General features: G+C 41.6%; 1 protein-coding gene across 1 annotated transcript; it reads right to left on the bottom strand.

Moving 5' to 3' along the window:
* Positions 1-2,959: 2,959 nt before the first annotated feature.
* Positions 2,960-7,241, bottom strand: LOC123447079 (putative MO25-like protein At5g47540). The gene is made up of 11 exons (XM_045123645.1): positions 6,834-7,241; positions 5,637-5,798; positions 5,380-5,498; positions 5,066-5,140; positions 4,736-4,829; positions 4,381-4,440; positions 3,886-3,954; positions 3,627-3,725; positions 3,444-3,488; positions 3,244-3,346; positions 2,960-3,148 (listed from the first exon to the last, which is right to left on the bottom strand). The coding sequence occupies exons 1-11, from the start codon at positions 7,020-7,022 to the stop codon at positions 3,084-3,086; spliced, it is 1,080 nt and encodes a 359-aa protein (XP_044979580.1). The 5' UTR covers positions 7,023-7,241; the 3' UTR covers positions 2,960-3,083.
* Positions 7,242-12,528: the final 5,287 nt, after the last annotated feature.

The raw sequence follows: 12,528 nt of genomic DNA on the forward strand, positions 1-12,528 counted from the left end.
GCGAGCAGCTGAATTCCCTTGCAGAAGTTACCAACGAGGAACACGTGTTGATGGCTCCACAAGGACTGTTTTAAAATTTGTGCACAATGCATGGGAGGAGGCTAAGCTGGCAGGCATTGGTCCTTCTATTGCTTCATGTACTTGAGTTGTGCATGCTTTGCATAATTGGGATCGCAACACTTTGCAGGACTAAAATGAAGGATTAGTTAATTAAAGAAGGAATTAGAGAAGCTACGTCATGATCCTCTAGGTATTTTTTTTCCAGTGGAGCTTGTGGTCCTCTAGTTTTTTAGGAGAGCGTCTGGTCCTCTAGTGCTGAATCCTATTTGGGGAAAAAGGAAATTCTTGTCCTTGTTGATAACTTGATGGGCTGCAAAGAGGTAGATCAAGTTGGCTCTTGCACGGGATCACAATACGTATTTTTTATATGGCAACCATGGCTAAGAACAAGCATGACCAAATTTAAAAACATCTTGACGATACAGGAGAGTGATGGAAAATAGGAGTATTTTCTAACCCTTTTTACCCCAGAGGTTCACGAGCCAGATCAGGATGTTTTATCACTTGTTCGAAGAAGGATTTTTGAAGAAATGAATAAAGCTGTCCTAACCCCTTATTCTGTTGAGGATGTTTGTAAGACGGTCTTTGATATTGGAGCTTTAACTCCTCTCGGGTGGTAGCCCTAACCCCCACTTCTAATTTGTAACACTATTGCTATGTTTTCTTCTCCTTGCTCAGTGAAACACAACACCATGCCGTTTGTTCTTTTTTTTTTTGAAATGTGGTCCTTTAGGATCCAATTCATTAAAAAGGGTCAAAGAGAGTTGTCCGGTTAATAAACGAAAAACCGTGCTAAAACCGTCACAATACGTCCGTCAAAACAAGACACACAGGGCGACCTCGCAACCTACACAAGAATGCACACACGTAGCAAAGGAGAAGAGCGCCGTCGAGGTTGCAATCCGGCATCATCGTCATCACTCCTCCGCGAGGGCGACTCCGATTTCACCATCGATGACCACCGATGTGGCCTCCACCGCAAACGAGCGCAGAGGCCTGCTTCGGTCAACGCCAAACAGTCCACCACACGCGCCGGCGACTAGGCAGCTCCGACTCTGTCGACGAGCATTGTAGGATAAAAAGCGTTGGACCTGCGCCGAGTCAGCGCCAGAACCGACGAACGGTCTCGCGTCATCGTCACTGCAAGGCCCCTCCTCAAACAGCTCCGACTTCAGAAGACAAGAGAGGCACGGCGACCCCTCGAACACGCCGGATGAGAGCGACTACCAGAACACAGTAGAAAATCCAACTCCGCTTGAAGTGGCCATCATTGCGAGACAAGAAGCCGCGCAAGGCATCCACATTGCCGGACGGGCACCAGCCAACCGCAATGTCGCGAGCGTCTAGCTCATGGAGCGTGCAAACGAGATCCAAAGCTCTACAAGACGACGCCCCCAAGAAGGAAGCGATGATGCTGACGCCGTCGTCCGACCCAACCGGGTCTAAGGTTTTCACCTGAAGAAGTGGATCCGAGGGCATGCAGGGAGAGAACTCCTCGACGGTGCCTCCAAGGAGGTGAGATGACATCCACAGATGCCGACACCGTCGGCTGGCAAGCTTTCGCCCGGAGCACCGCCCATGCCGTTTTTTCAAATAGTAACCATGCCGTTTTTTCAAATAGTATGATTTTGTGGTATGTGTGTTTCACAGTATTAACCTTGATACAAATTTTTCTGGTAAAGTTATTCCGTTTTCTGTAATTGTGCAATGGACATAGGTCACATTTTCTAGTTCAACCAAAGTACGGAAGTTCTCCTTGCCATATTCAAAATTTCACTTTATACTCGATATACTCGTTGGGATAATATAATCAATTGCATCAGTGCTGTTATATATCAAACTCCTCAAATGAGGCAAAGTAATACTATTATCAATTACTTGAGGAGAATATGGAGTATTAGGCTAGATTAACTTAATACTATTACCAATTACTCCCTCTATTTTGAAATATAAGACCTTTTAGAGATTTGACTATAGACTACATACGGAGTAAAATGAGTGAACCTACACTCTAAAATATGTCTACATACATCCGTATGTAGTATATAGTGGAATCTCTAAAAGGTCTTATATTTAGAAACGGAGGGAGTACCTTGCACCAAGGCATGCACTAGGGATCTAGTGCGGGTGGTGGTGGGGGTAGGGGGCGCTATCGGTGCCATGCCACGCCCTAAATAATAATGTTGTTTTTTATTTACGTGGTATTGTAGTTAGTCTAAGACAATGTATATTATAGCTTTAAAAAGGCTATAGAGTGGTATTTCAGGATGTATATATGTACGTTGTGATTGGTAAGATTGACACCACCCCTCCCCTCATGGACAAACTTGAAAATCCTCCACTGGGGCCTAGTCATATCCAGACCAAGTCCGAATGTACCTGGGCCATGCCCCCCGGTAGCACCATCCACTCTATGCAAGGATCATTTTGCCATCAGACTGAGAGAAATGAAAAACTTGTATTCATTTCAAGCTAGCATTATAAATCAAGCAAAGCATATCATCCAACATGTACCGAAGCCATCCGTATAATGCACCCAGTCCAGAGCAAAGCACCCATAGAAACAAACTAATATGTGAGATCAAAGCTAGAGAACCGATGAGTTATTGAAGTGCTTGGGACTTGTGGTGGAGGACTTCGAGGACTTGTGGCAGAAGCGCAGTACGTAGGCACCCGATGTCGCTAGGCAGCCTATCGTTGCTTCTTCACTGCTTAGTTAATTCAATCCTTTGTTTAAAAATTAGTGCTATCTTCTTATGCTGAAATGAAATTGATACCTAGAGTCAAAGCCAGAACTATTTGTACATGACAGTGTACTTTAGTTTGCAACAAGAAGTCTATTGTACTACTCTTAAATTACTCAGTAAATCAAATTAAAGCAATTCCATCTTTTCTGCTACGCTCAAGAATTAACATGGCATCATATTGCCCAAACCAGCTAGGCATCCTAATCCAACTTGCAAGTCGGTTTTATGAAGTAATTGAAAAAAAAGCAAAAGAACGAGAAGAAGTGCATGTCGATTCTACAACTTCATGGCTATGACGTTGTCAAGTACTTGGGCCTTGTCCGACTCGAACACCCTATCCTCTGCATCGATCAGTGCCACAGAAACCCCATTAGGATAACCACCTCTCATCTATCGTGGAGTGATCAAGTAATAAAGCTGGAAACCTAAATTTTACCTTTTTCCAGAGTGAAGCCGTCGAGGAACCTGATGAGTTTGCCCTTATTTGCCACCAGTATGGTGACAATCTCACGTGGCTTGTTTTTATTTGCAGTGAACAGCTAGATGTACGGCCAAAAAAAAACATGTTTAGTTCTATATATACATGCAACTTAAAGAAAATGGGTAGGTGGAGAAAATTGGGACTTAGCGTTGTACCTTGAAAACATGAAATGCCTCTACTTGTATAGGTTTGCTTGAATCCTAATGATATGGACAATTGAACATGACAAGTTGAATAAACTTTCTCATTTTTCAAAATCCCAGTTAAGGAAACTTGTAGTGGCTATAACCATGAAGCCCTATATATTGAAGCATCAAAATGATAAAATAGTGTCTTACCCTTAAAAGGTTCATTAGAACTTTGAGATTCTCCGTTGAGCAGACGTAGCGCAGCAACACTGCTGAATTTGTTCTCTCTGTGAGAATATCTCCCAATAGCTGAAAGAAATACCGTGCAATACAGATGTTCAAGAAATCAAATTGTTGGCGTTAAAAGGCCAATAAGCATAGGAAAAACTATTGCCGGTTAGACGTGATACAGAACGCTACAAAAGATACAATTAGAGATATCGTAGCACAACTGAAGAACTAAGCATACCTGAATAGACTGCCTTTTGATGACATAGTTGGAAGATTGTACCAATTTGAAGTTAAATTCTGAAAAGAACTGAAATTGCGATTTGTAGTTAGTATACATGTAGCTTTCCAAACGGAAATTATCAGACACTACGAATAATCATTGGGTCTCCTATCAAAGTTTGGCGATTTAGCACAAATTATATTTGCGCTTGGCCCATTAATTCAAGCTTCTATTTCTTTAATATAAACAAAGTCCCATCTTTTGTGTGCAACTTCATGATAAACCACATATCACCAGTAGTTTTGTTTTTGTCGTAAAAGTGGTAGGCGACAACAAAACATATCACAATTATTGCAGTCCCACTATTATTAGACTAAGTATTAAAGATATATAAGTTGGTTTATTGAGATTGTCAGCAGTAATCGCATTACTAGCATCATTTCAGTTTACGGCTAGATATGATTATCAAATTAATTTTTTGAAATCTTAAAATCTATCAACTGGAAAACTTACCCAATCATAGTTCTTGGTGAAGAATTCAGCGGCTGATGATTTATGCCTTGTCAGGAGTTCCTGTTACATGTGTGATCAGGACAATTGTCATAAAAAACACTACACAAACACTTGATTTGAGAATGCTACCTCGTTCACAACCAAGTCTATAAATCAAATACCATAACTCAGCAAAGAGACAATTCAAATGAGGATGTACTGGGACTGGGAGTAAGGGGCTGCTTTTTTATTTGTCTTTTAGAACAATCCCCTTTAATAGTAAAGATTAGGTTCCAAATTTACATACTAACTTTAAAAGTGTTTTAGAACGATTCCTTTTAATAGTAAGGATTACGATCCAAATTTACATACTAACCTTAAATGTCTTGAATGCATCTGATGCTATACTAAAGTCTGGAAACTGGATATAATCGAAGAATTTCTTCATATGCTGAGAATATAATACATACCTGCAACATACTAATGAATATTTACTAATACAAAAACCTAAAAAAAGAAATGAACTGACCTTGAAAATCAACAGTATAATAATCATCAAAGCAAATGATGATGTTTGGATAACAGACATAACAAGTGGCATAAATAGAGATGACTGGATTATACATAACTTTGTTGGGCCATACGAAAAATAAGTTGCTGCTTAGATCCTTTCTTCGTAAGATAATTATGTAAATCATGGTCATACCGTGCAGCCACTTGGTGACGTGCGCAATCCCTCAGTATTGAACTATAATGTATCATAATGTCCGTGTTATCAAACCTGCGCAAAGGATACAGAAATAGCACGTGTTCAGTTCAGTCTTATTTATAGTTAACATCACAAGTAAAACTATGGTAAATATGTAGATATTAAATGAAGTGCATTCAGAATTTTATTCTGAAGAAGAAAAATCAAAGGACTTATATGAATTATGAAAACCTGGTAATTAAGAGCGCATGGTAACAACTTCAGACATACATTCAAAGTGCAAAAATGAAGCCGAATGGTTACTTACTGACCCAGCCATTAAAATATCCAAAAGATCTAGGTTAACTTCCAAGTAGTCAGAGGCAAGCATCCTTGAATCTACCCTTTGTCTTGCCAGATTTTGAAAAACGAAACCTACATCCTTTTGAGTCTGAAAAAAGAAACAAACTTCCATTTACAAAGTTTAAAAACAAAATCAATATTCATAATGATACGATCTAATTTTGTTACTGCTTCGGAAAACGAAGTTTCTATAGGGAAAAAAATAACAAGGTGCCCTTTCACGTACTTCCAAGTCCATAAATGGAACGCATAGAATTACTAGACGCAGAGTATTATCCTTGAAGAACTCCGTTGTCAATTGCGTGCATGCTTCAGCAACAGGATCACCCTCGCCATTTCCATAGAGAATGAATTTCATTTCCCTGATGCCTTTGCTTATATCTATAATCTGCATATTCAGTGGACTGTAGATTTAATCATTTGAGTTGTATCAAAGTGTCAGAATGATAAGCATACTGACCTGGTAGAAAGAACCCAATGATATTTATACTTATCACTGTAAATGCGTTGTTCAAACTTAATTTTCATCAAACACAGCCCATGTTATTAAAACATAAATCAACTACTCTCTCTGTTCCTAAATATAAGACCTTTTAGACATTTCACTATGAACTACATACGGAGCAAAATGTGTGAATCTATACTCTAAAATGTGTCTATATACATCCGTATGTAATTCATAGTGAAATCTTTAAAAGGTCTTATATTTAGGAACGGAGGGAGTATTTTACTTCTGCTCATTATAAACATAAAGTGCACAGTTCAAACTATGCATCCTCATGGGACAACAACTCGAGTGCAAAATCACGAATCCGCTGCCCGGTGCCCGCTGCCTTCTTGCTTTCAGGCAGGCACTGGCCTAATTTTTTGAGCGGCAGGCACTGGATGTCTTGCCGCGGCCATGCTATGCGACGCCACACACTACTTTTTGAGCGGCAGGCACTGGCCTAATTTTTCTTTTTTTGAGGGGAAGCACTGGCCTAATTTTGATGTGCATTAATTCCAGCATTATCACTAAAGACAAATATCAGCGGTGTTATGTTTGGTCCTTGTACACACCACCCCCACAAACTCCTAGAGCAGTAGCCTTCTTTTCCTCTTTTTTATTTTTGGACACTAGTCGCCTTTCCTTGTGTGTTGATATATTTCTACGTTACAGTCTTTCATGCGCTCTTTGGCAGTAAAATAGTTCACTCGTGACCAGCCTGGTGAAAATTAAGAACTACGCTGATTCAAGAGTGAGCAAAATGGGCTGAGATTTAATTCCTAGAAAAGCTTTACCCACGGCAAATTAGTATAGATTCATGGAAAAAGATCACAAACGTTGCATCTGTTCTTATCTTAATATAAAAAAAATTAACAATGGAGGAACGTAGATTTGAGCAGACAAAATGGACACAAACGAACGAAGAGGGCGTACCACCTTTTGTGAACGCTTGCCTTCAAGTTTGCCACCGCATCGCTCTGGGTGGTCGGCGACGAAGCGGAGGAGGTCGCGCAGGTGTCTCACCACCTCCGTCGGGCTCCTGCCCCTGGCCCCGAACAAACCCGCGCCACTCCCCGCCGACGTGGCATGGGCGCTGGAGACGCACGGCCAGAGGCACCCCGTCATGGATCGATCTGGACACCGGAGCTGCACGCCGCCTAGCTGCCGAGATCGCTCACTGTGTGCGATTCTACGGTCGAGTGCGTGGGGATCGGAATGAGAATTAGGGCTCCGGCGAAACACTCATCTACAGTGTGACTGCGGTGGCCGGCCTGCCGCGGTGCGGGGAGGGCCTGGATGGGATGGGTACGGAATGAAGCCAGGAATGGGATGAGATGGGATCGGATCGGCTTCTTCCCGTTTCGTGGGAAGATTACAACTGATCGCATGAAATCAGGATGTTTAACACCCGCGACTGCCTGCGGGTTTGTCTGCATGCACATGGGCCCAGGAAGATGACGGGCCATCGCGGCCGTAGTTTTGAGCTCACGGGTTTTTGAACGCGGGCCGACGCACGAAAAACAGCCTGCTCTGACCAATTCTTGTTCTTCAAAAAGTCCTACAAAATCTGCGCGTAGTTAGCCGGAAAATAATAATCTGTGCGTAGTGTATTCAAGTTGGCAACTGTTCCCTTGATTTTAGCTAATCGTTTTTTTGGGCGGGAGATTTTAGCTAAACTTGTCCATTTGAATTAGTAAGTAAACCTTTTTAATAAAATCTGTACGTACGAATGGCGTCGCTCAATTTTTTTTCTACACCGGGAGAAGAGAGGCGAAGAAAAAAGAATGTACATGTATTTTTCTCCTTTCCACACTTTCTGCCCATCACCGAAGGGTCGCCGGTAGGGCTGGGAACAAAGCTCGAAGCTCACCAGTTAAACGAGTAGCTCGCGACTCGGTTCGAATCGACTCGGACTCGAAGAATAACAAGTCAAACCAAGATTTGTTTTAAGATCGTTTACAACTCAAGTTAAACGAATCGAATTCACGAGTATTCGTGTAACTCGTGAGGCTTGATCTAAAATTCAATCACCCAAAACCATCTTGCATCCCAGGCCAGTCGTATAGGCAGAACACGTAGCCCATCCGCATAACACTAGGTCCAACCGTTCATGAGAGGCACGCCACGATTCCTCTCCTTCCATTCCTAGCGAAATAGCGAGGGACCAGTCCGTCGATTCCTGACTATCTTCTCTGTTTCTGAATCGTGAGTTTGCGACGGTGGTAGTGCCCTGTAAATCCATCTCTCGGATCATGTACATGTTACTAACTTGTTGATTATTGTGGTCATGTACCATTGTATCACTACTGCATGATGCTGATAATGCGAACTACAATCAGAGACCCTTCGACGAAACTGTGTGTGATGCATGAATCACAAACGGTATAGTTCAAGCTCCATCACCAATAACGAAAACTGTGTGCGATGGCGGATCCATCAAATACGATTCCGGTAAGAGTTGCGTGTGCAACCTATGACAAACATTTGACCCACACAAACTGTTTGTGATGGATCAAAATAATGCAAACGGTTAGCTGAATACAAATGTGTGTGATGTATGATATACAGTTCATTCGGATGAACTGTTTACGATGAGGCAAAATAACACAACTGATTTGGCGTCTGAAGTTGTGGGTGATAAGAGGCAAACAGGTCGCTCGGACGAACTCACTAGTGGAGAAAGGGCCGGACTAAAGGGTGGGGACTAAAGGGTCCGACCCTTTAGTCCCGGTTGGTCACACATCGGAACTAAAGTCCCTTCACATGGCAGCGAGCGTGCGGCGGGGGCGGAGGACCATTGGTCCCACTTGGTGTCACGAACCGGGATTAAAGATTTTGTATTTTTTGTTGGGGCTTAGGGTTTATAGTTTATTTTTTCTTTTCATTTTGTGGTTTCCATTCAATTCTTTTTCATTTCAAACATATTTTACACTACTACATATTGTATACGTTGATGCATATATAATATAATTTCTCATACGACCATACATATATGTGGTTCTCTGGTAGAAGCTTCTTCCATAGTCCATCAATCTTTAAACAAAGTAGATCAATATAAATATATTAGGTTGTATATATATTAGATCATCATAAAAATATTGTAAATAGTGTTTACATACCAGACGTTGTTGTTCATTAAAGCACTGGCTTTCGGTCGCAATGCGAATGTTCTCGCAAACATAGTATGCGCATAAATTACTCCCGTGTTCCCGCCTCATGCACTTTGCGATAAGAAAATTTAATCAGATAATAATCAATAAAGGTAATGGTATTGAAACTGGAACTAAAGGGATGCATGGGTCTAGCTTGTACTACTTAATTAATTACCTTGACCACTTTACAACGTAGCTTCGGATGTCATTCACTCCTAACCTTTTTAATGAACTGTTTCCAAACCCATCCAATAAAGAAAATGAATAAATGAGTTATCAATTACTTGATATATCCAGAAATGAACGAAAGAGGCCGATATAGCTAGTACGATGATGCTGGGAATTACCTGTCGAGCATTTTAATTACACTGGCATAATCATCAAGATTTTTACTTACATCTTCCACTTCAACAATTCCAGCATCAACTCTAATGTTTAGCGGGATCGAATGGAACCGTGCATGTTCAATTATATAAGTAGGCATCCATAACTCATCAACTACACTTAACATCGAGTAAACAAAATAAAATTTGTAGTACAAGACAATAACACTCACTTCAAGTTGTACCGTCATAGTATTTCTGTTTTGGTATTTTGTTCCTTTAAGAACCTTAGCAAGTTCCTTTTCCGAGTTGATTTGTAGCGCTTTTTAATTTCAGGGTCATTTAGCTAAAAAAATCATTTAATGCATGGAAAATCGCAAATGAGGTGAGAAAGGGTTGAAAATTTATGAGGTGTTTTGAACGATTCATATTGAGGGCACAAAAAGTCTGGAGTTGAAATAAGATTAAAAAATGAAATGACTTTGTAAGAGATGAGTATTCGTCCGGAACCCTCATACCTCGAAAGAGATAGTCTAGTTTGTACACGAAGTGCATCCTGTTTTTGCCGTAACCCTTCCAACTTTTTAGCACATGCCATGTGGGTGAAATGATGACACCATGCCAAGTTTCACGCATTTCCGAGTTGATTATAGAGCTTTTCAATTTCAGGGTCATTTAGATCAAAACAAATCATTTAATGCATGGAAAATAGCAAATGAGGTGAGAAATGGTTGAAAATTTATGAGGTGTCTTTGAATGATGCATATTAAGGGCACAAAAAGTTTGGAGTTGTAATAAGATTAAAAAAATAAAATGGCTTTGTAAGAGATGAGTATTCGTCCGGAACCGTGATAGTTCGAAAGAGATAGTCCAATTTGTACACGAAGTGCATCCTGTTTTTGCCGTAAACCTTCAAACTTTTTAGCACAAGCCGTGTGGGTGAAATGATGATACCATGTTAAGTTTCAGCCTTTTCCGAATTGATTTGTAGCGCTTTTCAATTTGAGAGTCATTTAGCTCAAAAAAATCATTTAATGCATGGAAACTAGCAAATGAGGTGAGAAAGGGTTGAAAATTTATGAGGTGTCTCTGAATGATGCATATTGAGGGCACAAGAAGTCTAGAGTTCAAATAAGATTAAAAATGAAATGTCTTGTAAGATATGAATATTCGATCGGCACCCTAATATTTACACAGGGACATAAATACAAAATACTCACATCATATTTACACAGGGACATAAATACAAAATACTCGTTCAAGCAGTACATAATAATAGCTAGAGATAGAATTGTTCATAATACACGTTGCGAACACTACTTGTCTGAATCAGAATATCCCCAAATTAGCGGTGGTGCTTGATGTACGAGGTGACGTTGGCCATAGTTCATGATTCAAATCATGCGGTACAACTCGTATGCAACATATTCATCTTTTGCTGCATACTCAATGTTGATACCGCCAAGTGGGGTCTTCTCTCACTTTTGTGCTGATTCAAGGGGAATTTGGTCTTCATATCAGCGTACTCCTCGTCGATCCGGGCGACTGCCATATGAGCCATCGAAGTCCACTCATGTTCAAGCCTGAATATGTCTTGGATATCAATGTGGTAGTCAGCTAGTATCTCAATACCGAAGTTGTGCCTCATCTTGAGCTTGTCGTTCCTTATATCAACGCTAGCAAAACGTATGCCGCTGCGAAGGAAGTCCATGAGTACTGGACAATACTTGTCCCTTCTGCAACAACAACAAATTAAAATGGAACAAATGTTACATATTGCTGCAACAAGGAAACTTGTTTCACTACACTAAAGAGAAATTGATCTTTAGGATTCAAATGGAACATATTGCTATCCTATGCAATTTTCATATCTTATGAATTGATGAGGAAACCCTAAATTAATGTTGGATGATGGCGACAACTTCTTGATTTGCCGTGTACTCGAGATCAAGTCCCATGAACTTGTCTTTCTCCTCCGCATCTTCAAGCCTTCCTCGAAATAGGAAAGAAAACGCGGCACTATGGCGCTGTCGTCTGTGTAGACGACATTGAATTTAGTCGTGCCATGTGTGAGCACCTCTCCGTAGCGAGTGATTGGATCATTCATGGTGGAAGAAGATAAGGGAAGAAGAGAGAGCGAGAGAGGAGACGAATAGAGACGAATAGAGAACGAGAGATGAGACGAACAGAGAAGAGAGAATACTCTGCCCACGCGGTATGATTCTGTTTTTCCTCGCGTAAACGACGCGGGATGCGAACTATTTGGACCTTTAGTCCCGGGTTAAGCAACCAACCGCAGGAGGCGAACGGTCGCCATGACCTCTTAAGTCCCGGTTTGAGACACTAACCGAGACTAAAGGGTCTCGCATCAGGCGAACGGTTGCCACCAAACATTTAGTCCCGGTTCGTGGCTCAACCCGGGACTAAAGGCCCTTAACGATCTGGGAAAAAAGTCTAGCTTCTTGAACCGAGACTAATGGTGACATTAGTCCCGGGCCAAAACCAAACCGGGACGAAAGGGCCGAACATAAGACCAGGTTTCTACTAGTGTATATTAACAAAGACTGTGATACATCAAGATCAACAGAGGGAGAAGGAGAGGGAGAGGGGGAGGAGGAGGGGGAGACGGAGGGAGCGGAGGGAGAGAGAGATACCCTCAAACCTGAGGATGAACTACTCCCTTTTTGTCCAGGACACCATCACGATTATTAAGATGGCCTCCGGTGCAGATTGTGTTGGGGAACGTAGTAAATTCAAAAAGTTCCTATGCCATGCAAGGATTTATCTATGGAGAAACCAGCAACGAGAGAGGTTGTAGAGCATCTTCACACCTTTGAAGATCGCTAAGCGGAAGTGTTGCTAGAACGTGGTTGATGGAGTCGTACTCGCAGCGATTCAGATCGCGGTAGATTTCGAACTATGCACCAAACGATGGTGCCTCTGTGTTCAACATACGTACAGCCCGGTGACGTCTCCTCCTTCTTGATCCAGCAAGGAGAGAGGAGAAGTTGAGGGAGAGCTCCAGCAGCACGACGGCGTGGTGACGGTGGAGCTATGTGGTTCTCCGGCAAGGCTTCGCCAAGCGCCGTGGAGGAGGAAGAAGAGAGAGGTAGGGCTGCACCGTGGGAGAGAGATGAATTATTGTGTCTAAAAAAT

The sequence above is a fragment of the Hordeum vulgare genome, chromosome 4H (assembly GCF_904849725.1).
Source record: "Hordeum vulgare subsp. vulgare chromosome 4H, MorexV3_pseudomolecules_assembly, whole genome shotgun sequence".
NCBI classification, from domain to species: domain Eukaryota; kingdom Viridiplantae; phylum Streptophyta; class Magnoliopsida; order Poales; family Poaceae; genus Hordeum; species Hordeum vulgare.

Excerpts from the sequence above, each read along its gene's own strand:
- LOC123447079 (XM_045123645.1), bottom strand. The coding sequence starts at position 7,022 with ATGACGGGGTGCCTCTGGCCGTGCGTCTCCAGCGCCCATGCCACGTCG. Across the intron at positions 3,955-4,380 it reads TCACCAAGAACTATGATTGG|TTCTTTTCAGAATTTAACTT; the intron begins GTAAGTTTTCCA and ends TCGCAATTTCAG. Across the intron at positions 3,347-3,443 it reads AGGCATTTCATGTTTTCAAG|CTGTTCACTGCAAATAAAAA; the intron begins GTACAACGCTAA and ends CCGTACATCTAG.